The sequence below is a fragment of the Epargyreus clarus genome, unplaced genomic scaffold, assembly GCF_041222505.1.
Source record: "Epargyreus clarus isolate Ecla_fem2 unplaced genomic scaffold, WU_Ecla_fem_2.2 ptg000025l, whole genome shotgun sequence".
Lineage (NCBI taxonomy): Eukaryota > Metazoa > Arthropoda > Insecta > Lepidoptera > Hesperiidae > Epargyreus > Epargyreus clarus.
In genome coordinates, this window is record NW_027332232.1 from 2,969,227 (window position 1) to 2,997,066 (window position 27,840).

Genomic DNA, 27,840 nt, shown 5'->3' on the forward strand with positions numbered 1-27,840 from the left:
ACCCTATTACAAAGACTTCGCTGTCTGTCCGTCTGTACGTCTGTCACAGGGCTATATCTCCGGAACCGTAATAGATAGACACATGTTTTTTTTACAGAGGATGCATAACGGTGTATATAATAAAATAAAATTGAATATTAAAAGGGGTCTCCATACAACAAACCGGATTTTTTCGGCATTTTTCGATCTAACTGTTAAACCGTAATAGGAATTTTCGATCTAACTGTTAAACCGTAATAGGAAAATAATTTTCAATCTAAGAATAAATTAAGGAACAGTAAATAGTATAATTGTGGAAAAAGTGTGGGGTGCTTTTCGAACCTGATAAATGGAGCACCCCACACTTTTTCCACAATTATACTATTTACTGTTCCTTAATTGATTCTTAGATTGAAAATTATTTTCTACTTTTTAGTTGAGTTTATCATAAAAGCGTGTTTTTTAGTTTTTTGAACTATAATTATTTATTAATTTTTAGTATTTCTCGTTATAGCGACCACCATTATTCATCGTTTGTAAAAAAATCAAGTGTCTATCTAGTACGATTTAAGAGATAAAGCCCAACGACAGACGAACAGACCGCAGAGGGTTTCGTTTTAACCTTTGAGTACGGAATCCTAAAAATCATTCTACAAGAGCGCATTATAGATATGTTTCAGAACATTTGAGTTATAGGGAAATAACATTATTATTTTCTAAACTAAAAATCACGATATAAAAGTTACGCCTATTGAAACTAAATAGCAATAATTATTATTTGCAATCTAAAGTTGCGATGAACTTTGCTGAAGGTGTTTGAAAAATCTCGCCTCGAAAATTGTTAATCCAGAGGATGTTGATAAGGACAATGGTACAAAACTATTAATGTTTAAAATATTAAATTGTCATCGGTCCTTAATAAGTATGCCAAATTTCGAGTTAATCCGACGTTTTGAAGGGGGTTAAAATCATGTTCAAAGATTCCGTTACATACTAACATACCAACATACCAACATACATACGTCTGAAGCTAATAAAAGCGTGTTAAAAATAATGAACATTTGGTGGTACGGAAGCCTCCATGTGCGATTTCGACTCGTACTTGGCGAATTATTTTATTTTTATTTTGTTTAGTGCATTATTTAATTTCAAGTTTCTATCTATTATGGTTCAGGAGATAGAGCCCTGTGGCAGGCGGCCAGACAGCGAAGTCTTAGTAATACGGTTCCGTTTTTACCGTGAAGGTGGTAGAACAATTTCTACCTAATAACACCAGTGTTAGGCGCTGCTGTGCTCCGGTTTGAAGGGTGTGGTAACTGAGACAGACTTTTCCGAGTTCAGGACTTCAGGAAAGACATCTTATCTGGGGTTGTTTACAGTTGTACAACTGTTCTAACCGGAATACAGCAGCGCTTAACACTGCTTTTATTAAACACGCTTTTATTAGCTTGGGTTGTATGTATGTATGTATGTACGTAACAGAGTAACGGAATCTTTGAACCCGATTTCTATCCACTTTGAACGTTCAGTTTAATTCAAAATTTTGATTGAAAAAAAAATTATTCCTAGATTAAAAAATATTTTCTACTTTTTAGTTGATTTTATCATAAAAACGTGTTTTTTAGTTTTTTGAACTATATTTATAACAAATAGGTGTGACGGTAGTACCGCTGCCGAACTACAAAGGTATACTTTGATAAGGGATTGATAAGTTTTAAATTAAAGACCATAAAGTATTATACCATTCCATATATTTTTTATTTTTTATTGGTGTCTTTCAGAACTATAAAATGCTTTTTTATATTATGTACGTTTGGTTCAGTTTTTCCTCGGCCATCTTCCTGTTGATCCAGTCCAGCATTACGGGAACCTTTGCGTATCCACCCGGCACATCCTTCTTCCCACATTCGTCGTAGACACCAAAGACCACCATTCCGTAAACCTGATATCTCAGCAGTGATCCTGAAGCCTGAAAAATATAGCTTATTTAGTATGTAACCTATAACCTATATAGAAGGTGACCCATAAGTACCACAAACTTGAGGAGGACATAGGTTAGGCTGACCTTTTAGAGAAAAAAATGTGAGCCGTCACGGGACGCCTGGCAGATGTGAAACATCGACATTATTTTGTAAAAGTAATATGCAGAAAAGAACATATTGTGATAGGAACTAAATATGTCATAATGATAAAATAAAATATTACGATTTTTTTCCAGATAACGATGACTATTTATTGAATTCGATTGCGCATGGCGACGCGTCGCCACACCGTACACACTACTGCATATAGACTGTATATATATACCATCGTATAGCACGGCATGCGTCGCCACGCCAGAAATCGGTTTTACGTGCGGCTATAGATGTTTCACATCAAAAAAACCTTAGTAGAGTCCATGCCAAACTATGAGTCCGCTCCGAACATAGTAAGGAGTCGTCTTGCAATATCAAATTATTATTATTAGCGGGACTGGGACAGCCCGGCCCCCGGGCACCCTCCGCTGCCCGTTCTCGCCCGCGGGGACATAGCGCAGTTAGTGTGCCCTTACGTTGCTACGGAGTATATGCTTGTAGTTATGTTCGACCGCATTGGCTCTCTGACTGACACCTGTGCGCATTACCTTCAGAGCGGACTTGAAGTTTAGCGTGGACTATAAAAGGAAGACCATTTTTAAACTATCGATTTTTTTTGTAAATTTTTAAAATTTCAGTCCTCTTCATCTCCTTTCATTAACTGCGTGTACAAATATGTTGAGGCAGTTTTCTGTATAATACTATCGGACAGTTGGTCTTCCATGTTAAATTAAAAGATGTTAAGGAAACGTGAAAGAAAGAAGGGCTTTTTTGAGATTTAAAACGGGTACGGAATCCTAAAATCCTGTCGACTGTAGACGTACCTTCACTTCGCAGACGAGTGGCGCCCCGCCATCTCCCATGCAGGTATCCTTCCCTTCTTCACCACCAGCACAGATCACGGTGTCGGGAAGTGTGTAGTCGCTACCCAAGGTAGTTTTTCGTAACTGTGTTTGACATGTGTTCGAATCCACTATAGGTAGTTTTATCTGCAAGAAACAAGAGTTTAGAGAGAAGAAAAAAGAAATCATTACTATACGTTCTAAAAGTTGTTGCCTAGTGGTGAAGAAACGCGGCCTCTTGATCGAGGGGTCCGAGTTTCAAATACCAGGCTCGTACCTAGTAGGTTGTACAGAATTGGAAAGTTTCTCACATTTTCCATATTTGTGTTTAGTGTTAGTACAGCATTGTTCAATTTATGTCAATTATATTAATAGAATAAAGTTATGTGCATTAAAGTTATGGGCATGTTAGAAGTAAATTATCACTTGCTTAAACGGTGAAGGAAAAATCGTGAGGAAACCTGTAACCTGAGAATTCTTAAAAAAGAAGAAGTTTTCAAAAGGTATGTGAAGTCTACCAATTCGCACTCGGCCAGCGCGGTGGACTATGGCCTAATCCTTCTCATTCTACTAGGAGATCCAGCTGTGGGACAGTAACAGGTTGATGATGATGATAATCCTAGTGTAACTCGCCCTCTCAATCACGTCTCAGGTAACTGATTTTTCAACGTTATGTGCATATTAGAAGTTAATTATCACTTAATCACTTACTTGATTACATAATTTATAAGATGGTAGAACCCATTGTGGTTTGAAACCGGCGGTACCACCGCCACAGCTATTTCCACGTAATAACAGCAGTGTTAAGCGCTGAGTGTTAAGTGTATTTTGAAGATTTTGGTAAGGGAGACACATTTTTCGAGGCATCTTAATTTAGTCCTAAGGAGTAGCGGCGCATCTGTGACTGAACTTTAGTAGGAATCTAATTCTCTCTGAGGATAACAGATGTCCATGGGCGACGGGCACATAACATCAGGTGGACTGCATGCTCGTCTGCTACTCCTATATTATAAAAAAATAGTTCACGACAATTATAACACTATACACCTTCTTCAATAGAGCTGAATTGATTTTAGCGTCCAAGTTTTCTAAGGACCTTCCCCAGCCCATGCTGTAGCAAAGCGTGCCAGGGGCTGGCATGTCCCGGGCCAGGCAGCCCACGCCGATGTGACGCTGGCCTGCCAGGATAAAAGGCGTCTCCATGATGAGCAGCGCTGCGTCGTAATCGGCGGTGACTGAAAAGTGAAGAGTGATTAATATTGTCCTCAAAATAGGGATAAAGGTGGTAGAAGTCCCTTTGTGGTTCGACTCCGGCGGCACCACCGCCACACCTATTTCTGCCTTATAACAGCAGTGTTAGGCGCTGCTGTGTTCGGTTTTGAAGGGTGTGGTAAGGGAGACAGACTTTTCCGAGGAGTTCCCGCTTAGTCCTCAGGGGTAGCGGTGCATATATGGCCGACCTCAGGTACGAATATCTAATCCTATCTGGGGTTGATTACAGATGTCCATGGGCGGCAGTAGCCACTTACCATCAGGTGGACTGCATGCTCGTCTGCTACTCTTATATTATAAAAAAAAAAAATATTGTCCTCAAAGTAGGGATCGAAGAATCGATTTTATGGACAAAAAAAACGATTATTTTAATCGGTCTTTAGTAATGGATCGCAGTGAATGGATACTTCATCCTAGAAAATTTGACATTCGATGTTTTTGACGCTGATTGAATATTAACAAATGTCTTATATTTTGCTGACGGATACGTGCTCTAATGATTATTTGGTCCTGACGATCATTTTTTATTCGTTAGCTACTCATCTGAAATACGAAGATATTTTTTTGGAAAATCGATTATTTAGGCCTTGATTTTTTTGTGAATCGATTTATCATACTTCGATTCGAATCGATTCAAGAATCGATCTTGTTCGGAAAGGATTGCCATTGTCTCGAAGTTGGTAGAGCTTTTCGTGGTTCGATGCTGGCAGCACCGCCATACCTATTTCTGTTATAACAGCAGTGTTAAGCGTTGCTGTGTTCTAGTTTGAAGTTTATTGTAAGGAAAACGTAGTTTTTCGTGCTATACCAAATACAAATACAAATACAAAAGTCTTTATTTGTAGAATAAGGTGCATACATTGGTGTTACAGTCAAGAATTTTCGCTCATTCTGCCATAAATGGCGTACAAATATAATTTTAAGTCGCATTTTATGAGTTCAAATTATTAAATTGTAGATACTAATATTGGAAATTATTATTAAAACGTTAATAAGATAAAATGTCAATAACAATAAAATGTCACATAAAGAAGAATAATGAATAATGTCAGTGGTATCACAATAGAAAATGTCAAAGGAGCATCCGTGGACAATAGTAGATTATTATTGTATTTCTAATTCAAGGTTAAGACCAAAACATTTCAGACCACTCAGCAAATCATAAATAATCATAATATGTAACTATTCGTCACTGTTGTTGAGAAACTCGACTAGACTATAAAAACATTTGTCAATTAAATATGTTTTTAAATTTCTTTTAAAACTGATAAATTCTTCAAAATTGCGTATATTTTTTGGAATTTTATTATACACCGTGGGCGCTATTCCAAAGAAACTTTTTTGAAACCAACGACTTTTTGCTGGGATTGCGCACAACTTATCTTTACTTACCAACTTAGTCTTCAGGGGTAGTGTTTCTGTGGCCGACGTCAGCTAGTCCAATCGTCTTATAAATGCATTGTGAGATTTTGAACTGTCTACCATCACGTATTACGGTTCAAGAAAAAGAGCATTTTCTTTTTTTTTTGACAAGGGAGAAACCTTCAAAAGGTACCCGACGCCGTGGGAGCGACGCCGGGTTATGTGAGACTTTTACCGCACCCAAACCTCCCCGGTGGCCGTCCTCGGTGTTTGGTGGAGAACTCCGGGATCTCCAACGGAACACAACCGGAGTCCTCCTAACGCGATGCCCTTCTATCGGGCTCTGCCCTGGGGGGCAGCAATTTACGCTCCTCTCACCTCGCCTGGTGATTACAGTGATATGCGACCACACAAACCGCTGTCCTTCCCGGGGTCGCTTGCTGGACGGTTCGAGCTCCCACTCTTGCCGCCCGCAACCCCGGAAGCCCCTTTTAGTCGCCTCTTACGACAGGCAGGGGATACCGTAGCCCTATTCTGGTCCCCGAACTACAGGGACAGCAAGAAGAGCCCTATTACAAACAAACAGACAACGGAGGCTTAGCAATAGGGATCCATTTTTATCATTAATATTCAGGATCCTAAAAATGATCTGGTTACGTCAGGGTATACGATAATGTCTTACTTATATTAAATTGTTCATGAAGTATGATCTTCCTGACATTTCTATCTTGATGCGGCAGGATCTCTAAGGTACTTCTCGTGTCCCACTCTCCTGCGCGGCATTTTATCTGAAAATAATTAAATATAAGAGTAGCAGACGAGCAGGCAGTCCACGTAATTTGTGGTTACTGCCGCCCATGGACATCTGTAATAAACCCCAGATAAAATTCGATTTCTACTTGCACTCTTCCACCATTGCGCCGCTACCCCTGAGGACTTAGCTGGAATGCCTCGGAAAAGTATGTCTCCCTTACCACACTCTTCAAACCAGAAGACAACAGCGCTTAACACTGCTGTCATAAAAGAAATAAGTGTAGTGGTGGTGCTGTCGGCTACCATATAGGGTTCTGTCACCTTCCAAATTATTCAGTTCACAACTATCCATCCTCAACCCATTATAGTCTCACTGGTGAGCACGGGTCTCCTCTCAAAGTGAGAAGGATTACGCCATAATCCACCGCACTGGCCAAGTGCGTATGGCTAGACTTTACATACCATTGAGATTTTTTACATAAATCTGTCAGGTATGCAGGTTTCCTCAGGATGTTTTCCATCAGCGTTTAAGCGAGTGATACTTACTTTCTAATACGCTTATAACTTTAAAAAATCAGAGGTGCGTGCCTGGGATTTGAACCACGGATCCCTCGATCTAGAGGCCGACTTTTAACCACTAGGCTATCACTGCTTCGATGTCTAATAACATCAGTGTTAAGCGCTGCTGCGTTCTACTTTGGGTTGGTAAAGATATATTATCCAAGACGTTCTAAATTAATCCTCGGATTAGCAACGTTAAGGCAGAATATCAGCTATTATCTGGGGTTGATTACAGATGTCCATTCTGCAGTAGCACTTACCATCAGGTGGACTGCATCCTCATTTGCTATTTTATGAAAATAATTAGCCAAGTTCAAGTCGAACTCGTGGCTTCACATGGTGGCTTCCGTAACACCAACAGTTTTTATAGCACTCTGTGACCTAAACCCGCATTTTAGCCACGGATTTATGTGTCCAAAGTATCCGATTTTTACACCGTACGAATATTAATACACTACCCTCACAGTTGTAAAAAATAAACATAGCTATGAACGTTTCATACTTTTAAATGCCATTTAAAAATTAAAAGTGAGTAATGAGTATTTTGTTTAAAGCTATAATTCTTTTAATATTTTATTTTGGACGTATTTATAAATGTTTTTGCCATTGTGTACATACTAAGCAAAAGCATCACTATAAGACTAACTATTGGGCTTTATCGAATTTTATTGTTTGTTTTGACTGTGTATTTTCGCTACACACCATAGTAGGAGATATTTAAATTAGGAATCATTATCAAAATTAGCCATAATACTACTCCAGTAGAATCTCGACTAAGCGACCTATTTGTTGTCGTATTTGTGGCATTCGATATATCGAAAATTTGGATAATTGAGTTTATGAAGAAAAGCTATTTAAACCGATTTAGGAAGGTGATGTTTTTCGACTATATGTTTGTTACGTATGTATTTTTCATTCTTTGGCAAACTCAAACGACTTCACTAATTTTGATACATGATGTGTCGTTGGATTCGTCTAAATTGTTGCTATAACATAGGTTATATTTTTAGCAATCGGGTTTTTGTTTTTTATAGTAACTATTTTGTTGCGATTTGACGACTTTCCGGAATTTAAATGCACATGTCACACAAAATGTGGCTGATCTGTAAGGGTTATTACAAAGTTACTTGTTCACGTTTCTCAATCCTAATGATCGCGAATATTTATAACTGAGGTCCGGATAATCGATTTTCTACTGTATCACTAGTATTAGTTATGTATTAGTACATTATGTGATTGCTTATCATATGTTTCTTTAATACGTTTAGGTGGAGTTCCCATTATAAGTCATTGGTCTAGACGCCTGTATGTAGCCTAAATGGCTTGATAGATTTCGACATATGTGTGGTGTTAGATTTGTCTTTATCACAAGAGCAGAATAATTACTAAATTTTCTAAATTTCAATGGTATTGGTTGTGGCACATTTTTATTGTTTTTTTAGTTCATAATTTTTAGTTTCAATCATTTATAAGTTTCAAAATAATTATCATATTTTTTCATATTTCTTCACACGTATAAGCGGGTTTATGTCACACGAGCTATAAAATAGTATACGATACTTGTGACAAAAGTAGCCTATTGTCTGCACGGCGTTTAGCACCCTCGCTGCGCTCGGGCGCTAACTTCACGCCGTGCAAAAATAGGCTACTTTGGCCACGCGTATCGTAATGTACTATTTTAACACGCTTTTATTAACTTGGGTTGTATGTATGTATGTATGTATGTATAATCTTTGAACCCGATTTCTATCCACTTTGAACGTTCAGTTTAATTCAAAATTTTGAAGAATTATCAAAAGCCGATGACAATACACGATTTTAATAATTTTGTACCATTGTCCTTATCAACATCATCAGGATTAATGAATTTCGAGGCGAGATTGTTGAGATTGAGCGCCTTAGATAAAGTTCATCGCAAAGTTATTAGATTGCAACAATTATTGCTTTTTAGTTCTGTTATAGCGTGATTTTTAGTTTTGAAAATAAAAATGTTATTTCCCTAAAACTCAAATGTTCTGAAACATATCTATATGCCCTCTTTTAGAATGATTTTTAGGATTCCGTACTCAAAGGGTAAAACGAAACCCTCCGCTGTCTGTTCGTGTGTCACTGAGCTTTATCTCTTAAACCGTAAGAGATAGACTTGATTTTTAATTTTACTAACGATGCATAATGGTGGTCGCTATAACAACAAATACTAAAAATCATTAAAATAAATATACTTCAAAAAACTAAAAAAAACACGCTTTTATGATAAAATCAACTAAAAAGTAGAAAATAATTTTCAATCTAAGAATCAATTAAGAAACAGTAAATAGTATAATTGTGGAAAAAGTGTGGGGCGCTCATCGAACCTGATAAATGGAGCACCCCATGTTTTTTTACCAATATATATATACTCTGTAAAATATTCAAGTGTCTATCTATTACCGTTTAGGAGATAAAGCCCAGTGTCAGACGGACGGACAGGCTTAGTCCTTAGGCTAAGGTTTAGGCTTAGGTCTTAAGGCTTAGGCTTAGGCTTAGGGTTCCGTTTTCACCCTTTGGGTCCGGAACCCTTAAAATGAACATACCGTAGATGGGTCCCGGTTCAGAAGTTTATGAGCCACCGTGAGCACAGCAGACGGGTTGATAAGGGTACCGCCACCAATATAGTCATCTTTGTTCCAGTCGATGACATCAGAGCGTCTGCAAAAAAAAAAATATTGGAGTAGCAGACGAGCATGCAGTCCATCTGATGGTAAGTGGTTACTGCCGCCCATGGACATATGTACAACACCAGATAGGATTAGATATGCCTACCTGAGATCGGCTACAGATGCGTGGCGACCGCTGACGACTAAACTAGAACGCCTCGGAAAAGTATGTCTCCCTTACCACACCCTTCAAACCAGAACCCAGCAGCGGTTAACACTACTGTTGTGAGGAGGAAATAGGTGTGGCGGTGGTGCCGCGAACCACAGAGGGTTCTATCACCGTCAAGATTCTTAGATTAATTTTCATCAACAACTTATTTTGCTCCAATGTCTCTTAGTAAGGGTACCTTCTCACTAGATGAGCGAGGTGCTTTGAAAGGAGAACCCTGCGGTTCGATTCCGGCACCACAGTGACACGTATTACTGTTAAAACAGCAGTGTTATGCGCTGATGTGTTCCGGTTTGAAAGGTGTGGTAAGGGAGACATACTTTTTGGAGGTCTTTCAGATTAGTCCTCAGGGGTAGCGGCTCATCCATGGTCGACCTCGAATCTTCTTATCTAGGGTTAATTACAGATGTCCATGGACAGCAGTAGCTTGCCGTCAGATGGACTGCATGCTCGTCTGCTACTCATAATAAAATGGAGAAAGACCGGTATCATCCAGTGCGACACTATTTCTAATGAATATAGTTCTTCAGTATCGGTGGAAGTATGTGGATCAAGTCCGACTCACATATGATGAAACCAGTCCTCAAGTGACAGGTCACGTGTGGTCGTCTTTAAGAAGAAACCTTATTCTAAACGGAGTTGATCACAGATGTCCATGGGAAAGCTTTGTAGTTAAGCCGGGCCGAGGGGTCCAAGGTTCAAATCCCAGGCACGCCTCTGATTTTTCAAAGTTAATTATCACTTGCTTAAACGGTGAAGAAAATCAAACGTAAGGCAAACAGCATACCTGAGAAATCTTAAAAAAAGTTTTCAAAGGCATGTGAACTCTACCAATTTGCTCTTGGCCAGCGCGGTGGACTATGGCCTAATTCTTATTCTGAGAGGAGACGCGTGCCCAGCAGTGAGGCAGTAATGGGTTGATGATGACGTCAATGGATGACAATGATTTATCATCAGGACTTGTTTGCCGCTCTAGGTTTATAAAAGGGTTGTAGCTAAACGTACTTCAACAGCATACTCACTTAAGTAGGGCCACCATCCAAGGAAAGTCACCAAAGTCAGAAAAACCCTCCTTAGGGTCCGTAGATCGGAGATTGTATCCTCCTGGGTTGCTCCAACCGCATTCCATTTTAGGCAACTGTAATTACACAATCCATTTTAAGGAAATATGAGTATCAAATTTGAAGGTGGTAGAACCCTTTATGGTTCGACTCCGGCGGTACTACCGCCACACCTATTTCTGCTTAATAACAGCAGTGTTAGGCGCTGTTGTGTTCCAGTTTGAAGGGTGTGGTAAGGGAGACAGACTTTTCCGAGGCGTTCCAGCTTAGTCCTCAGGGGTAGCGGCGCATCTGTAACCGACCGAATATCTAATCCTATCTGGGGTTGATTACAGATGTCCATGGGCGGCAGTAGCCACTTACCATCAGGTGGACTACATGTTCGTCTGCTACTCCTATATTATAAAAAGAAAAAAAAGGAAATATGAGCATCAAACAGTCCATCTGATAAGTCACTGCCTCATGGAAACCTCATCAAAATGAAGGATTGGATTCTTACAGCAGCCCTCGCCCCCGGCCTCCGATTGAAATGTGTAAAAGTCAGCAAAAAAGTCACCGAATTTTTTAAACTGGGGGCCTGAAATGACCTTTGTTCACTTTTGTACGTATGTATGTAAAGACATTTTTGAACTCGATTTTTACTCACTGAACGGCCAGTTATCAAGAACCGATGATAATAGAAGATTTAAATAATATTGTCCCATAATCCTTGTTTGTAAAGATTGTAAAATTACTAAATTGCAATAATTATAACTTTTTTGTTTATTAACTACATATAAAAGCGTGGTTTTTAGTTCTTTTTATTTTATAATAATTAGTCTGCAAATACATGTGGATACCTTCATAGGACAATAAATTTAACCACATGAACCTATCCATCTCCCAAGCCTCCGAACAAATTTTCAATCAAATAACATTAGGATTAGGTACAGGATTATTTTTATTGTTCAATTTTTCTACACGCTTTGTCTAATCGCAAAAACATTATAAATCAAGACGTAATAAAACCACAATGTTGCATATTCGTCAAGTTAAGGAAATGTATATTGGATAACACATAAGGATCACACGAAAGATTCAAAGGCGAGTGAACTGATTTTTATAAATGGTGTTCTATTTTGAACCCCATCATTTATTATTAAGTTTTTTTGATTTATTTTCAATTGATGTTTGTATTTTTTTTTTATTGTAACATGTTCCAAGGAAGGGTAGTGGGACTGATGTTTTCATTTATTGTGGTATGAAGGCAACCACCTTGTATATTCGATGTACAGACACGAGAAGCTAACCTTTTTATTATGTATAGAATAGATATTAGACTGAGTCAGAAAAAAAATGTTTTTTTTAATTAAATACTCTATAACTTTTTTCCTATTAGGCTGAGCAAAAAGAAGACTAGTACTTTTTTGTAGAGAATTTAATTTCCTACAAGATCATGAAAACGGAAATTAGAAAAAAAAATCTCGATGATTACCATTGAAAATTTTAAAAAAGTATGTTTTTCGATGCATTTTAAAGGGGACCTCCACATGCGCCAGCTCAATTTTTAAGATATCAATCTCAAATTTTAGGAGAATTTTTTTTTTGTCTATAAAGTAATTTTTTACACGTATTTACTCAAAAAAGCGATGATAGCCTAGTGGCTAAGAAACTCGGCCTCTCGATCGAGGGGTCCGAGGTTCAAATCCCAGGCACGCACCTCTGATTTTTCAAAGTTATGTGCGTATTAGAAATTAATTATCACTTGCTAAACGGTGAAGGAAAACATCGTGAGGAAACCTGCATACCAGAGAGATTTTTATAAAAAAAAAACAATCTCATAGGTATGTGAAGTCTACCAATACGCACTTGGCCAGCGCGGTGGACTATGGCCTAATCCTTCTCATTATGAGAGGAAACCCGTGCCTAGCAGTGGGACATTAATGGGTTGTTAATGATGATGATGATATACTAAAAAAAAACACTTTTTTTTGACTCCGTCTTAATTAGATATATGTCTTGTACTCACAGTTTTAGTTGGCCTTCTCCTTTGTCGAATTTTCTCTAAGGGACAGCATTGTAGCATAAATTGTTTGCAATCAGCCTCCCTGAAAAAAGGTTTCAAGCTTTTTGTTTCGAGAAAATATCCAACAAAACATACTGCAGTTACAGAAGGTAGAACTCTGTGGTTCGTCTCCGAAGGCAGCACCGCCACATCTATTTCTGCTTAACAACAGCAGTGTTATGCGCTACCCACACACACACACACACACACACACACACACACACACAGACATAATACACAGACACTATTTCATATTCACTATATATACACTATATTATATTATATTTATTTTATATACATATAAGCTTAATTATAAAATAAAATTAATGGTACCTAATAACAGCAGTGCTAGGCGCTGCTGTGTTCCGGTTTGAAGGGTGTGGTAAGGGAGACAGACTTTTCCGAGGCGTTCCAGCTTAGTCCTCAGTGGTAGCGGCGCGTCTGTGGCTGACCTCAGGTAGGAATATCTAATCCTATCTGGGGTTGATTACAGATGTCCATGGGCGGCAGTAGCCACTTACCATCAGGTGGACTGCATGCTCGTCTGCTACTCTTATATTATATAAAAAAAAAAAAAAAATCAACATTGTTCAAATAATGATATTCAAGTATGATATATTTGGAAATTTATATTTTGTAGTACTTAGTATTGTATAAGGGAAGAGCGGGACCCTCTACTACAGGTACTAACGTACTCAAAAGAGGGTACCCAACAATATTGTAAAACAATGTATTGAATGTACTACTTTTGATGCAATAAATCATTATTAGCAGCAGTGATAGCCTAGTGGTTAAGAAACGCGGCCTCTCGATCGAGAGGTCCGAGGTTCAAATCCCAGACACGCACCTCTGATTTTCAAATTTATGTGCGTATTAGAAATTAATTATCACTTGCTTAAACGGTGAAGGAAAACATCGTGAGGAAACCGAAACCTGCATACCTGAGAGATTTATAAAAAATCTTAAAGATATGTGAAGTCTACCAATACGCACTTGGCCAGCGCGGTGGACTATGGCCTAATCCTTCTCATTCTGAGAGGAGACCCGTGCTTAGCAGTGGGACAGTAATGGGTTGATGATGAAATCATTATTATTATTATTATTTATATATTATTACTGTGTCGGCTTCGAAGGGTGTGGTAACGGTAAAATCCTCGAATAAGAATGACCCCATTCTTATTCGAGGATTTTCAATTTAGTCTTTAGGGATCTCAGAGAGGAATCAAATCTTATCTGGGGTTACACAGATTTGGTTGAGTGGCAGTACCTTACCATCAGGTGAACTTTGAAAGTGGTAGAAAAAAAAAAACGCTTTCTACACTCATAGCCCCACACTAGGATTCCCTGTATCGTGGGTGCTATGGACACACACAGAGACAAATACACAAACACCCAGACCCAGAAACAGAAATCTAAATTCATCATTTAGAAATCTGTCTGGCCGGGGATCGAACCCGGAACCCTCTGCGCGTCAGACCGGCATGGTGACCGCTCCGCCACGCGGGTCGTCAAACCTTTGAACCTTTGTGGTTCAACTCCGGTCACACTGGATTGAAGGGTGTGGTAAGGTAGTTATACTTTTCCAAAGGGTTCCAGAGCCCTCAGGGGTAGCGGCGCATCTGTGGCCGAGCTTAGGTTAGGTTAGGTTAGTATATGTAATCCTATCTGGGGTCGATTACAGATGTCCATAGGCGGCAGTAACCACTTAACATTAGGTGGACTGCATGCTCGTCTGCTACTCTTATATTATAAAAAGTTACCTGTATTTAAATAAGACTTTTGTGTCCCGTGGTTTCAATTTCTCGTCACAAAGAGTAGGTTTCACACAAGCACCTTCCTTTCCCTCACTTGTCGTACATGAGTTATCTGTAAAGTTTCATATATTAGTTATATACTTAAACTAGCTGACCCGGCAAAGGTTGTGTTGCCATATACATAGAAAAATGATAAGGGCGAACAACCCTTATCACTTAGGGGTATGAAAAATAGATAGTAGCCGATTCTCAGACCTACTGAATATGCATATAAAATTTGGTGAAAATCGGTAAAGCCGTTTCGGAGAGGTAACTAACACTGTGACACGAGAATTTTATATATAAGATACCGGTGGCACCACTGTCACATATGTCTGCTTATAACAGCATAAGCGCTGCTGTGTTCTGGTTTCGAGGGTGTGTGGGAGACATACTTATCCAAGGTATTTCAACTTCATCCTCAGGGGTAGCAAGGCACCTGTAGCCACCGAATCTAATCTTATCTGGAGTTGATTACAAATGTCCATCAAATCAAATCAAAATTTTGTATTCAAAATATGTTCTTAACAGAGCACTTTTTACCCGACTGCCAAGGAAGGGTTATGTTTTTCGCGCGTATCTTGTATGTTTGTCTTTCTTTATTTGATCCGATCTAACAAACGGGTGGATGAATTTCAACAGTTAAGGTGTCATTATATTTGTTTCAATGACCCGAGTGTCCTTAGATAGGTGTTAGGAAAAAAAAATCAAAATGGCGGATTTTTGGCGCGAAATAGTAACACATTTTAAAAAAAAAGTTAACCGAACCTATCGAGTAGGGTATCAAATGAAAGTAAATTAAACGGAGATTATAAAAACATATTTGTATATATATAAAACAGCAAGGTGACTGACTCACTGACTAACTAAATGACTTTTTCATTTTTCAGAAATCGACGTACAGCCTAAACCAAGGATCTTACACTTCTGAAATTTTGCACATAGGTTCTCTATATAGCGTGAATAAGTACTAAGAAAGGCCTTTTGGAAATTCTACCCTTAAGAGGGTAAAATAGGGCAAAACAGTTTTTTTGAAATTCTTTAATTTTGAAACAACTACTATAAAATTTATATTTGGCTTTCTGGATAGGAACAAGGACGCACTAATTTATCCCCCTCCGAAAAATCAACCCTGTAGAGAGTAAAATAAGGGTTAAAAGTTCATTTGAACAATCGTCAATTTTGAAGCAAACACTGAAATTTTGTATCAGGCTTGTTAGATAAAAATAATGAAATTCTACCTCTAACGAGGTAAAATAATGACCGAAACTTTGATTTAATGAAGTTATATATTTTATAGACCGTAAATGGTGGATTTTTTCGCGAAATAGTAACACGTTTTAAAAAAAGTTAACCAAACCTATCGAGTAGGGTGTCAAAATAAAAATTAAGAGGAGATTACACATACATTATATAATATATCTTATATATAAAATTCTCGTGTTAGTTACCGTACTCCTCCGAAACGACTTCACCGATTTTCACCTAATTAATACGCTTTTATTAGCTTCAGACGTATGTATCTTGGTATGTTGGTATGTTAGTATGTAACGGAATCTTTGAACATGATTTTAACCCCCTTCAAAACGTCGGATTAACTCGAAATTTGGCATACTTATTAAGGACCGATGACAATTTAATATTTTAAACATTCTGACCCGTTATCCTTACTAGGATAATCAGGATCAGCGATTTTCGTTTTCCTGAGACCCGGAAGGTCTGCGTTAAGACCAATAAAGGAATCTACCAGGCGCGCCGATCACCTAACCTAACCTAACCTGACCTGACCTGACCTGACCTGACTTGACCTGACCTGACCTCAACTTCGACGCGTCCGTTGTTAATAGCATCATGAAGCGGTGTCTCATCAACCTTATTCATTCAGCACTTCAACATCTGCACCTTCCTTTAACAAGATTTCCACTATTTCATTGTTCCCATTTCTTGCTGCCAAATGTAAAGGCATATATGATTTCAGCTCATCGTCATAGTCACAACTTATATTATTAACTCGAGCTGTAAAATTAATTAAACTACTAACAGTTTTAAAATCTCTGCAAGCAGCAGCAACACAAAGAGAAGAAATTCTAGAATTATTTTTGATATTAACATCATCATGCTGTAATATTAAATCGATGATTGGACGACGTCCTTTTGAAATGGCTAGATGTAAAGCAGTTGACCGTTTTTCTCTTGAGTATTGCCATCAGCGCCTGTTTTTAAAAGATCCTCTATCATCCTTTTTCCGTGATTACTTTTATCCAAGATAGAGGACCTGGGATATGGTATAAATTATGAAAGAAAGCAGTTAGCATTGGCAATTCGGATGTCATTCAACAACTCCTCTGGGATTTTCACGTTAACAATAAAAATAAACACAATAAAAATAAACAAAAAAGCGTGGGGTGCTTTTTAAGATATTATCAAAATGATAATCCTTCTACTCAATATCTATCAATAAAATATTTATAACTATTGACACCATGCACCCCACGCTTTTTTTACAATAAAAAATATTTTTATCTTATTTACACTATTCTTAATTCAAAGGAGAATGCCCATTCTTGGTACTGATTTTTCTCATGCGTCAAAATGAAAGTAATATTAAAATTATTTTTTGATTTTTTTACATAATTTGTCGATCAGAATAGTTTATTTGAACAGGGGATTCCATTTAAGATAAAATAATACGAGATGTTGATTGTTGTTCTTAAAAATTAAAATGGCGGAATTGTGTACTCGGAATTCAGTAAGATCTATTAGTGTTTTGATTAATGATTTTTCTTATGCATCAAAATTAAAGTAATATTAAAATTATTTTTTGATTTTTTTACATAGTTTGTGGATCAGAATAGTTTCTTTGAACAAGGGGGTTCCATTTAAGATAAAATAAGACGAAATGTTGATTGTTGTTCTTAAAAAATAAAATGGCGGTGTTTTATACTCGGAATTCATTATTTTAGGTTTTTAGGATTATTTTAGGTTTTTTTACCTACTACCTTTAAAAGTAAATGGAATATGTTAATCGAACTACATTATAGGTACCTACTATCAGTTAAAACCGACCATCAATCTATCGTCGGATATTTTCGATTTTAAGGTTATGTAACATTTTGGTAAATAACTCCAGAACCCGGGTGCTGATCTAAAAAATAATTATTGGTGGTAGTATTTGGTTAATTATACATCGTCCACAACAAGTTTCAATTTGATGCAACTCTGGACGGCGGTCCATACTTTCATGGGTATTGTCCTTTAAAAAAAATATTTTCTATTTTTTAGTGGGATTTTCTATAAAAAGTGTATTTTTTTAGTTTTTTTAAACTATTATTTATTTTTCCTTTTTTGGTCGATTTTTTTATAAAAGCGTATTTTTTAGTTTTTTTGTAACTATTATTTATTTTATATACATATTCAGTAGATCTGAGAATCGGCCACTATCTATTTGTTTACCCCTAAGTGATAAGGGTTGTTCACCCTTAACATTTTTTTATTTTTATGGCAACACAACGTTTGCCGGGTCAGCTAGTACATATATGCTCGTATAGACACATCGAGATGACTGTCTGACTAAATGAGTGAGTTGCTGTGCCAGAGATCAACGCAAAGGGAAACCGCTGAACTTAAGCGTGCTGGAATTTTACACATAGGTTCTTTATATACGAGTAGCGTAAATGAGCACTACGAGGATAAAATAGGATAATATTGTTTGAACATCTTTTGTTTTTGAAGCAGACACCTACTATGAAACTTTGTATTTGGCTTTCTGGATAAAAAATAATGAAATGCCTATTTCACTGCTTTTGGAAATTCTACTTCAACCTTTTTGGTGCAGTCGGGTTTTTGATTTTTTAAATTAATTACTTGTTGATTATTGAATGTCAATACAACTACCACCACTTCACAAGGTGTTTTGTTATGGAGAAGAAGCGGCGAAAGAAACTCCCCAACACACACCTTTTAAAAAAATGTTTTTTACAATGTTAAACTTAACCTAATGGTACATGTGGAGCTGGAACTACTTCAGACCACACCGTATTGTCAGTCAAATAATCACTTAGTTTATAGTACGCTTTTTTACATAGCGTTTGTTTGAACTTTTTTTCTGTGATTCAAAATGTGGTCTTGTGTTTTATTGTAGTAGCGAATACAGTTACTCATGAAAGATCTAGCCAGCTTACAAAATCTATGTTTAGGAATGGCTAATTTATTTCTATTTCTAGTATTAAAGTTATGGTGGTTACTTTTCAAACGTATCTGTGTGTTTTCTTATATAAGTAATACTTTCATAGATGTATTGACATCAGGTGGTCTATGCTTGTTTATTACGTCGAAAATTAAAAAAAATGCCAATATGCTTGGTCGTTTCAATGGAGTCCGAGGTTCGAACCCAGGCTTACCCTTTACCTTCGAAAGTTAGATGCCTATTAGATTTATCACTTCCTTAAACAGTTAAGGAAATCATGAATACTGAGAATTGAGAATATAGATAATTTTTGAAAAAAATATCTCAAAAGTGTAAAGTCTACCATTGCGCACTTGGCCAGCGCTGTGGACTATGACCTAAACCTCACTGAGAGGAGACCCGTGCCAAGCTGGTCAGTAATGGGTTGAGGGTCGACATAGTTTCTTACGCCTTTACATGGGAAAGCCCTTCATGGATTCCTCTCAGCCAGGGGGCAGCGGAGAGGACATTCTGGACTCTTAACTAAAACCCAAATTTTATTTTTCATCATCATCATCATCATCAACCCATTATTATCCTACTGCTGGGCACGGGTCTCCTCTCAGACTGAGAAGGATTAGGCTATAGTCCATTGCGCTGGCTTAGTGCGTATTGGTGGAATTCACATATCTTTGAGATTATTTTTTTTATAAATCTCTCAGATATGCAGGTTTCCTCACGAAGTTTTCCTTCACCGTTTCAGCAAGTGATAATTAATTTCTAATACGCACATAATTTCGAAAAATCAGAGGTGCATGTCTGGGATTTGAACCACGGACCCCTCAATCGAGAGGCCAATTTAATTAACGATAGCCTAAAAATACATTTTAGCCTATCGTTAATTAAGTTGTAAAGGAGAGGTGAATATTTTTCTAGTTGCATTTTTGCAAACAGTGATTTGATTTGATATATTTATAATACTTACCATCTCCTCTGGGAGTTAAGTTGAGTCCAGCTCGAGACATGTCTGGTTCTTCTTTTGTTGTGCATGGAGGAGGCGCCTTCGGATCACCTGCAATTGTTATTCAATCATTGAAAGTATTTTTTTATAATGCATCCGAGTAGCAGACGAGCATACAGTCCACCTGATGGTAGCAGGTCAATGCCGCCCATGGACATTTGTAATCAACCCCAGATAGGATTAGATATTCCTACTTGAGGTCGGCCACAAATGCGCCGCTCGGGCGATGCCCCAATCGGGCTCTTCCCTGGGAGAGCAGTTTACGCTCCTCCCACACCTAGTGTTTACAGCGGTATGCGGCCACACACACCGTCGTCCTTCCAGGGGTTACTTGCTGGACGGTTCGAGCTCCCACTCTTGCCGCCCGCAACCCCAGAAGCTCCCTTTTAGTCGCCTCATACGACAGGCAGGGGATACCGTAGCCCTATTCTAGTCCCGAGACTACAGGGACAAGAGGTTGTACCATGCACACCTTGTAAGTAAGGTTATACTTACTAGGGTTATTAATCCAGTTGTCCGGGCCATCAGAACATAAGCTACCTACTAGCCAGTCATCAACAACTGGATCATCAGCACCCAGGGTCAGGCCCACGCATATAAGCAGCAAAAACCACCTGAAAAATATTTCATTATTATCTCTTAGAGTTTCATACCGCCGCTACCCCTGAGGACTAAGTTAGAACCCCTAGGATCTTCAAGTCATAACACAGCGATGTTTAACACTGTGATTGGACAGAAATTGGTGTGACGGTGGTGCCGCCGAAGTGGAACTAGAATGGCTTCTGCCTCTCCCTTCTCTCCCCTCTTTCTCTCTTATATTCTCTTTACCGTTTCAACATCATCAACTCATTACTCTCCCAATGTTAGGCACAGGTCTCCTGTCAGAATGAGAAGGATTAGGTCATAGTCCACCGCGCTGGCCAAGTGCGAATTGGTAGACTTCACACATCTTTGAAAAGTTTTTTTTAATTTCTCAGGTATACCGGTTTCCTCACGATGTTTTCCTTCACCACTTAAGCAACTGATAATTAATTTCTAATACGCACATAAACTTCGAAAAGTCAGAGGTGCGTGCGTGATTTGAACCTCGAACCCATCGATCAAGAGACCGAGTTTCTTAACCACTAGGCTATCACTGCTTTATTACCGTTTACATACATAATATTTACAGAAAACATATAATATACTAGCTGACCCGGCAAACGTTGTGTTGCCATATAAATAAAAAATGTTAAGGGTGAACAACCCTTATCACTTAGGGGTATGAAAAATAGATAGTAGCAGATTCTCAGATCTACTAAATATGCATATAAAATTTGGTGAAAATCGGTAAAGCCGTTTCGGAGGAGTACGGTAACTAACATTGTGACACGAGAATTTTATATATAAGATAATACGTAATATTTTACAGGGAAACGTGTGTGTAGACCAAATATAAGGAATTAGGAAAACTTGGTCCAATAATTGGAGGAAGTTTTTGACAAAAACGTAAACTACGTACTTCGATTGTTTTTAATTCTTTTTCCTTATCCAAGAATTGAACATGGTAGAGGATTCCAGTATAGGACTACCTTCACCGAGCTGATTAATGGATGATTTTTTTTATATCAAATTAAATATGTCAAAAAGTATATTCCAAATGGGTTGACTTATTCCAAATGGTCGACTTTTATAATATAGGAGTAACAGACGAGCATGCAGTCCACCTGATGGTAAGTGGCTACTGCCGCCCATGGGCATCTGTAATCAATCCCAGATAAGATTAGGTATTCCTACCTGAGGTCGGCCACAGATGCGCTGCTTCCCCTGAGGACTAAGTTGGAACGCCTCGGAAAACTCTGTCTCCCTTACCACACCCTTCAAAACGGAACACAGCAGCGCCTAACACTGCTGTTATTATGTAGAAATAGGTTTGGCGGTGGTGCCGCCGGAGTCGAACCACAAAGGCTTCTACCACCTTCATATTCACTAAAAATATTAAGTCCAGAATATGATTATTTTCTTTTCTTAAACATTTCACTGGTTTCGTTTAAAGAAATAATTTATTTATTTATTTAATAAGTTTTTGTACACAAAATAAATTATATAATACAGAAGTCATAGAAATAAGGTACAAAGGATTGCTTATTCCCGAATGGAATTTCTTCCAGCAACCCTGGGACAGGAATGTGCATGCGAAAGGCAAAATTAGTGTTAATTGATATTAATTGATAGTATGAAGCCTATATAATATGCAAATTTTTTTTTTTTTTTTTTTTTTTATAATATAAGAGTAGCAGACGAGCATACAGTCCACCTGATGGTAAGTGGCTACTGCCGCCCATGGACATCTGTAATCAACCCCAGATAGGATTAGATATTCCTACCTGAGGTCGGCCACAGATGCGCCGCTACCCCTGAGGACTAAGCTGGAACGCCTCGGAAAAGTCTGTCTCCCTTACCACACCCTTCAAACCGGAACACAGCAGCGCCTAACACTGCTGTTATTAGGTAGAAATAGGTGTGGCGGTGGTGCCGCCGGAGTCGAACCACAAAGGGTTCTACCACCTTCAAAAATTTTAGGTTGATTATGTCTTCCTGTCACAGTCCTTGGGTATACCAACTTGTTTACTATACCCGTTTACCCAAGGGTTGTGACAGGAAAAGAATAGTCAACCTAACATTTGCATATTCTATATTGTTTCATACTTTCGATTGGTATGTAATCCTTATCCTCACTAATATTATAAATCCAAAAGTAACTCTGTCTGTCTGTCTGGTTGTCTCTTCTTCACGCCCAAACCACTGAACCGATTTTAATGAAATTTTGTACAAAGATAGTCTGAGCCCCAAGAAAGGATATTTTTGATCCCGTAAACTCCACGGGAACTAGGGATGGCGATCTAAGATCGATTAATCGGAGAATCGATCTTTTGGACCCAAAACATCGATTATTTTAATTGATATTAGTAAGGATTGAATCGTAAACTATGCATTTGATCAAGTGATGATCTTTAACAAAGTTGAAGGTACGAATTTTCAATTTTATTGTATCAATTTTCAGTATTGTTAGTATGTTATATTATTTTCTTTTAAACGCAGGCGAAGCCGCGGGCAAAAACTAGTTAGTCCATAAACTAGACCAGTGAAATGTTTAAGAAAAAAGATTTTTTTAATCCTGAAAAAATCATATTTTGGACTGAAATTTTTTAGACAACCCATTTGCAATATAATTATCGACATATTTAATTCAACTTAAAATACTTTTCAAGCATAAACCATCCAAGGTCGTCTTATATCGGGATAATAAACCAATGAGTTCATTTAAAAACAAACATAGATACTCATTATTATTACGTCATCCGATAATATTACGTAAATAGGTAAAATTCTTGGAAGTAATGATAAATGTCAAACTAAACGAAATGGCAATTTTTTTAGGAAAATATTGTTTTTAATATATTTCAGTAGCAGACGAGCATGCAGTTCACTGATGGTAAGTTGACATTATGAGGAAAGTCAACTAAAAACTAAAAACCGAGTTTTTTATAAAATTACTACTGCCGTCCAATGACTCTCCAATCAACCCCAGATAAGTTTAGGTTACCCGTACCCTTACCATGAGTTTTTACGTTTTGACAAATATGACTGTTTTGGTATTTGTTTACGTATTTGCCCATACAAATTTCAATCAGCGCCTCTAGTGGATTGTATCAGAACTAGTGTCAGTAACATAACATTGTCTAAATTGACAAAATGGCGCTTTATGTTTTGTCTCTCTTTTTTGCGAACATGTGAGACAGACAAAAATACTTGAGCACTTACTTATTGTTACGTTTACTCATTCTACTGAAGCAAACGGAAGAGAATAATGGATTGAGTAAACGTAACGTAAAATTGTGGGATGTTTTGAAAGCTCATGGTAAGGGTACTGGTCCGGCGGCCACGGGTGCTCCACTACTCCTGAGGACGCTGGAACGCCGCGGATTAGTATGTCTCACCACACCCTCCAAACCAGAACACAGCAGCACTTGACACTACTGTTAATAGGCAGAAATAGGTGTAGCGGTGGTGCCGCAGGAGACGAACCACAAAGGGTTTTACCATCCTACCACATTCCCAACGCTTGTGAGATTGAAAAGGAACTTATGGGTGGGGTATGAAGTCTACCAATTCGCACTAGGCCAGCGCGGTGGTCAGCTACCACTCACCCTGAGAGGAGACCCCAGCAGTAGAACAGTAATGTACTACAATAACGTAAAATATAAAAAAATATATAGTATACAAACGTTTAAAAAAGCAGTGATAGCCTAGTGGTTAAGAAACGCGGCCTCTCGATCGAGGGGTCCGAGGTTCAAATCCCAGGCACGCACCTCTGATTTTCAAATTTATGTGCGTATTAGAAATTAATTATCACTTGCTTAAACGGTGAAGGAAAACATCGTGAGGAAACCTGCATACCTGAGAGATTTATAAAAAAAATCTTAAAGGTATGTGAAGTCTACCAATACGCACTTGGCCAGCGCGGTGGACTATGGCCTAATCCTTCTCAGTCTGAGAGGAGACCCGTGCCCAGCAGTGGGACAGTAATGGGTTGATGATGATGATGATACAAACGTTTCATGATAAGATAATTATTATTTATTTATTTATTTAAAAGGACAATGCCCATGAAAGTATGGACCGCCGTCCAGAGTTGCATCAAATTGAAACTTGTTGTGGACGATGTATAATTAACCAAATACTACCACCAATAATTATTTTTTAAATCAGCACCCGAGTTCTGAAGTTATTTACCGAAATGTTACATAAACTCAAAATGGTAAATATCCGACGATAGATTGATGGTCGGTTTTAACTGATAGTAGGTACCTATAAAGTAGTTCGATTAACATATTCCATTTACTTTTAAAGGTAGTAGGTAAAAAAACCTAAAATAATCCTAAAAACCTAAAATAATGAATTCCGAGTATAAAATACCGCCATTTTAATTTTTAAGAACAACGATCAACATTTCGTCTTATTTTATCTTAAATGGAATCTCCTGTTCAAAGAAACTATTCTGATCGACAAATTATGTAAAAAAATCAAAAAATAATTTTAATATTACTTTCATTTTGACGCATGAGAAAAATCAGTACCATAAATGGGCTCCTTGCAAGAATACTCCTTTATTGTATCACCTCTAACAAGAAATGTACAAAAGGGCAAACATAATGCCTGATGGCATTCTCTACCAGTCAACCACCCTGGGTGGATGTAGAGAATTTGCAGCAGATGTTACAAAGCAACAAAAGAAAAAAAGACAAACAATCATGAAAACAGCAGATATTATAAATATGTATTAGGAGTAAGAAGAATATTTTTATCTGTTTATATTACCTCATTATGGCGGAGAAATGGCGAAAAACAATATGGCGGTACCTCTCCGAACGGCCGACGACCTCAAACTCAGATAAAACCATCTTACTCACGGGAAGATATCATGTAGTTGTGCACCACGGTTTTACCCACGATTTAATTTGTATTTGCAACCTTAATTATCTTTATATATATATATATATATATATATTTCTTATGTGCGTGTGTATGTCACTGAACTCCTCCTAAACGACTGGACTGATTTTGATGAAATTTATTGTGTGTGTTCAAGGGGACTTGAGAATGGTTTAGATTCACAATTTAGTCTGTGGGAAAAGGTTTTTTTTAATTAATTTTTAGTTCGTAAGTAGTTATAGAATCGGATACTATGCATTTGATCAAGTGATGATCAGTAGCAAAGTTGTTGTCCAAGAGCCCACGAGGGTTTGGGAAAGATGGCACCACTGTCATTCCAATGCAGGTACAAATTTTCCGTTTTATGTATGTCATATTATTTCTTTAAAATGCGGGCGAAGCCGCGGGCACCACTAGTTTTTATATAAAAAAGTTGCCAACGTTATTTTTGTCCATTTTAAAATCACTTAACCGTTTCCGAGATTAACTGGTACAAACAGATAAACAAACATTTTAATTAATATTTTAGTGTGTTAAGTATTAATATACTTTCATGTATTTACTAAAATGTTTATGTACTAAAATGTTAAATTTTATTGCACGACTCATGATGCGAAGCATCAGAGAGTGCTTTACGATCGAAAAATTTTTTTCGCTTCATTTTGGCGGCTATTTTTATTATTATAGCCTTGATAGTTCACGGAATCAAGATATTTTGCATACTATTGTCGAGATAATTTAATGGAGATTAATTCCATACTTTTTAAAAATTGATTTACTGCAATAGAATTGGAAAAAAACACCAAAATAGGTCAAAAAAATTTCCTGTCCGTCATGTGTGAAACCTGAAAACACTGTAACTTGTGAAAAAATCCATCATTTTAGTAAAAAATTTTTTTTAAAAATTCTAATCGACGATTGTAGGTCACTGAATGCGAATGATTAATTAATTCAGTGTCGTTAATTTGCAATTAATAAAAAACGCAAACTAAAAGACTGTATATCTATAGATATTATGTACATTTATTCCACCAGGGGCGCTTGTGCAGTACCTTCTTCCTACTACAGCTGTTTTTTCGGCAATTAATTTTGAACGACTTAAGTTTTTTTTTTTTTATATTTCATAATTAAATGAGCATTATGAGTCGTGCACTTTTGGATTTTCCAAACTTTGTTTATTTTATTCTGTTAAAGTTTACTTACCTCATATTGGCGGAAAATAAGTGGCGAAAAACAAAATGGCGGTACCTCTCCACCCGGCGGTCACACTACAACTAATTCAGAAATGAATTTATTTTACTTACGAGATGATATCATGACTTATATACTATTAATAGTTACAGATAAGTTAACTAGCTAAAAAACAATCTCGACCTGTAATATAAATAGGGTCACGAGCAGTGTTGCCAATTTTTCGAATTTTAATTTGATCTAGCGACAAATATAAAATTATTATAAAAAAATACAACTGACTTCTATGCCACTATAAATTAAAGAATAATTGAAATAAATGTTGTTTTAGTACATATTTCTGAAGTAAATGCCGTGTCCAGTATAAGCATACGTTATAGTGATGACATACTTACGTCTATATTCATATTATATGTATATAAATAAATATAGTTCAAAAAACTAAAAAACACGCTTTTATGATAAAATCAACTAAAAAGTAGAAAATAATTTTCAATCTAAGAAGCAATTAAGGAGCAGTAAATAATATAATTGTGGTAAAAGTGGGGTGCTCTATTTATCAGGTTCGAAAAGCGCCCCGTTCGTTTTAACCTTTGAGTACGGAATACTAAAAATCATTCTACAAGAGGGCATTATAGATATATTTCAGAACATTTGAGTTATAGGGAAATAACATTATTATTTTCTAAACAAAATCACGCTATGACAGTTGCGCCTATTGAAACTAAAAAGCAATAATTATTTGCAATCTGGTAACTTGCGATGAACTTTGTCTAAGGCGCTTGAACATTCTCGCCTCGAAAATCGTTAATTCTGAGGATGTTGATAGTTTCAGCTTAGTCCTCAGGGGTAGCGGCGCATCTGTGGCCGACCTCAGGTAGGAATATGTAATACTATCTGGGGTTGATTACAGATGGCCATGGGCGGCAGTAGCCGCTTACCATCAGGTGGACTCCATGCTCGTCTGCTACTCCTATATTATAACAAAAAATATATCAAATCGAAGTATGTAATTTCTGCTATGTTATTACTTATAACGAGACTATTATAGTCGGTAAATCGAAATATGCTACATTTCAAACATAATAAACGCTATTATAAAGCACTATACACGTTATAAGTAGACATTTTTGCCTCTTTTTTATACCAATTCTACTTTTATAAAAGATATATTTTTTTTATAATATAAGAGTGGCAGACGAGCATGCAGTCCACCTGATGGTAAGTGGCTACTGCCGCCCATGGACATCTGTAATCAACTCCAGATAGGATTAGATATTCCTACCTGAGGTCGGCCACAGATTCGCCGTTACCCCTGAGGACTAAGCTGGAACGCCGCGGAAAAGTCTGTCTCCCTTACCACACCCTTCAAACCGGAACA

The 27,840-nt window shown here is 37.4% G+C and overlaps 1 protein-coding gene across 1 annotated transcript; it reads right to left on the minus strand.

The window, feature by feature from the left end:
- Positions 1-1,726: 1,726 nt before the first annotated feature.
- LOC140752849 (phenoloxidase-activating factor 2-like) lies at positions 1,727-26,618 on the minus strand. The gene is made up of 11 exons (XM_073087205.1): positions 26,472-26,618; positions 20,289-20,407; positions 19,758-19,844; positions 14,575-14,680; positions 12,779-12,857; positions 10,732-10,847; positions 9,418-9,532; positions 6,213-6,318; positions 3,944-4,131; positions 2,879-3,043; positions 1,727-1,948 (listed from the first exon to the last, which is right to left on the minus strand). The coding sequence occupies exons 1-11, from the start codon at positions 26,474-26,476 to the stop codon at positions 1,778-1,780; spliced, it is 1,257 nt and encodes a 418-aa protein (XP_072943306.1). The 5' UTR covers positions 26,477-26,618; the 3' UTR covers positions 1,727-1,777.
- Positions 26,619-27,840: the final 1,222 nt, after the last annotated feature.